Source organism: Trachymyrmex septentrionalis, unplaced genomic scaffold (genome assembly GCF_001594115.1).
Source record: "Trachymyrmex septentrionalis isolate Tsep2-gDNA-1 unplaced genomic scaffold, Tsep1.0 scaffold89, whole genome shotgun sequence".
Taxonomy (NCBI): domain Eukaryota; kingdom Metazoa; phylum Arthropoda; class Insecta; order Hymenoptera; family Formicidae; genus Trachymyrmex; species Trachymyrmex septentrionalis.
Window position 1 is genome coordinate 1,077,791 of NW_017306081.1, and position 2,989 is coordinate 1,080,779.

The window sequence follows — 2,989 nt, forward strand, 5'->3', positions numbered from 1 at the left end:
TATAATTATATATATATATATTGTATATATAATTATATAGAATTATATATAATTATATATATCCATTTATATACAAATATATAAAATTATATATAAAATATTTTTTCCCGCGAAGTTACGAAAAAAATAACTTTTAATTGTAACTTTGTTACAATTAACGAGTTACTTCCATTCCCTGAATATAATCATAATTTTTTATTTTAATTTATTTACGGAAGGAAGGGACAGATGGATTTTATACAAATCTACTAGCCAAACGAAGACTGCAACGTGTCTCTGTGCTATGAAAGACTTATAGTCTTCTTCTTTGACGATAAAGAATTACGATAGCTTCCTCAATTTTTTATCCCTTTATTTTATATATTACGTTATCGCCTTCATCTCTGATGGCGATCCCCTCTTCTTCTCACAAGCTATCAATCCAATGTCAAACTTCAGCAAACTATTTTAGTAGCGGGCCGAGGGAGCGAACACATCACCCTCGAGCGACGACCAGCGACAGTCGATAATCTGGCCGAAGGTAAAACAGGAGGGAGCAAACCCTGCTCTTTTGGTTTTCCTTTAACCGACCGCGAGTCAACCGGCGAGCTTGCACCCCTTTATTACAATTTACCAAGCGCTTGCAGCTTTTCTTGTTATCATGAGCTTTTGAGATCTAACGTGTACTACTTAAATTGTGTCCGATTGAGCTTTCATAGGCCTATTTCTATTACTCACTATTTATACTACTATTACTATTTATACTATTACTATTATTACTTACCTACTACCTGTACCATTTTGATTTACAATATATCAGCATTTAAATTTCACCGTTTGAAAAATTTTAAAGAAATATTACTATTATAATTTATATTTCTGCCGTACAATTATCAGACGAGCACTGTGTAGCCTCACTCGATCAGCCATTTTATACTCTCAAATCTAAGAACATACATCTAGATGTCTTTAATAACTTTATATGAAGCAATCCAATTTTGATAATATTATAACTTGCACAATTCGACCCTTATTTATTCAACTATTAAATTTATCTCAGAGAAAATTTTTCTTGGAATTTTTATACGATTTTGATATTTTATAAACACTGAAAAAGTTGATTTCTTTTCTTAAAATTTTTTATATATTTTAATTTTGAAGTATTTTAAGATTTCTTATTCTATAATTTCTGGAAAACCTTAAACTTTTTCAGATTTTGTAAGATTTTGTCAAAAATCATAGAATAAATTTTAGAATATTGTAGAATTGATATATGTAAAAAATTTATTTATGTAAAATTACATAAACTTTCTTGATACATCCACAGAAAAAAATGCTACGGTTGTCACAACTAGAAATAATGATAATTTTCGTCCATTAATATATTTGGTTGTGATAATCATAAGATGGACATATCTTAACTGATACAGTCGTTAAGGTATGCCAATCTTACAGTTATCGCAATCGTATAATTTGGTTCTTATAAAGAATGTATCGATGGGCGACTTTTGGTCGTGGCTGTAGCCGTTTTTTCCGTGTCGGAAAAGTGTTCCAATTTATATAAAAAATTTTAAAAATTTTATAAAAGTTATAAAATTATTCAGAAATTGAAAAAAATTATATATAAAAATTTTGAAAAATTTTAAAGAAAGTTTTTTAGAGTAACCGAGGAAATTATCTCACAAAAAAACTTTCTCTTAGGATGAACTTTCCCTTATAATATATTATTTACCTAGATAAAAGAATAGGGGAGACCGAGGTCAGTTTTCACAGTTTTTGATTAGTGATTTTTACAAAAATTGGCTGATTGAATCAAGTGTCTATGCTTTTCTTTACAGAACTAACGAGACAAGAATAATTAAGCATTCACGGCTTTTTTAACTTAAACACATGTGCAAACATCATATTCGGACATTTGCTCAGAGTATACAATTATGTATACCTACGCAGAGCCATGAACTGCGTCTAATCGTGGAGCCGCGATCAACAATTGCATATATATCATTGTATAAATCATCAGCAAGACCCATTGTACAGGGTATTTGAAAAATTATGATAAATCTTTTGCATAGGAGCAGAATGGACTAAACTGAGAAGAAAAGTCCTCTATCATTTTGCAATTTTTGCAATAGTTAACATGATATGAATGCTAAAAATTGCCGAAAATTGATCTTTAATAATTTTTTATTTAAATACTATCAACTTTATAGAAAAAACTGCAAGAGGCAAAAATTGTTTATTTTCTTCTTATAAAGCTCTAAGAATTGATAGTATTTGAGTAAAAAAATTATTGAAAACCAATTTTCGGAAATTTTTAGCAATAATATCTTGTTAACTATTGCGAAAATTGCAAAATAGTAGAGAACTTTTCTTCTGAGTTTAGTCTATTCTGCCCCTGCGCAAAAGATTTATCATTATTTTCCAAACACTCTGCATACATATATTACATATAGCATCCGATATAGCATTAAATTAACGCATATTAATCACGCGATATATAATCGTCTTGCGCGACTTTTACAATAAAACGATCTTTCTTTCACAGGTATGCAGCTTCTAGTGCGGATTAATTAACTTGTTTTAACACACCTCTGAACGCTTCTAGAGAGATATAGGCTCGGTTATTTATTCATTCGGCAAGCTGCTCGTATGGCCATCGAAGCGATCATCGATATAATTTTTTATTAATATTATCATTTACAAGATATTAAGAAGGAAATAATAGGCAAAAAGAAAAATATTTTTTAAGTTACACTAAGTTTAGTATGTGTGGCTATAATTGTATGATAAAATAATTATAGAACTCCATTTTTACTGCTGTTACTGCCAAAAGTTAATAATAACTATATTTATAATTCTATATGCTATAAATATGTGGTAAATAGAATCATAAAAATATATAGATATATAGAACTGTAATATAATTATTATAACTAATTATTTCTAATTTTTAACAATAATAATTACGAAAACCTATATAATTATTTTACTATGGAACTATATTCACAAA

The 2,989-nt window shown here is 28.6% G+C and overlaps 1 protein-coding gene across 11 annotated transcripts in view; it reads left to right on the forward strand.

Annotated features, from left to right (window-relative positions):
* Nucleotides 1-2,989, forward strand: part of LOC108755588 (potassium voltage-gated channel subfamily H member 6) — a 221,080-nt gene that overhangs the window by 127,189 nt on the left and 90,902 nt on the right. For 9 of the 11 annotated variants that reach the window (XM_018498695.1, XM_018498694.1, XM_018498696.1 and 6 more), the window contains exon 7: nt 452-520. The exons of 1 other annotated variant lie outside the window; for it this stretch is intronic. In XM_018498695.1, the coding sequence (XP_018354197.1) occupies nt 452-520 (69 nt within the window). The remainder of the gene's footprint in view (nt 1-451; nt 521-2,989) is intronic. One more of the 11 variants, XM_018498687.1, reaches the window with a different exon arrangement.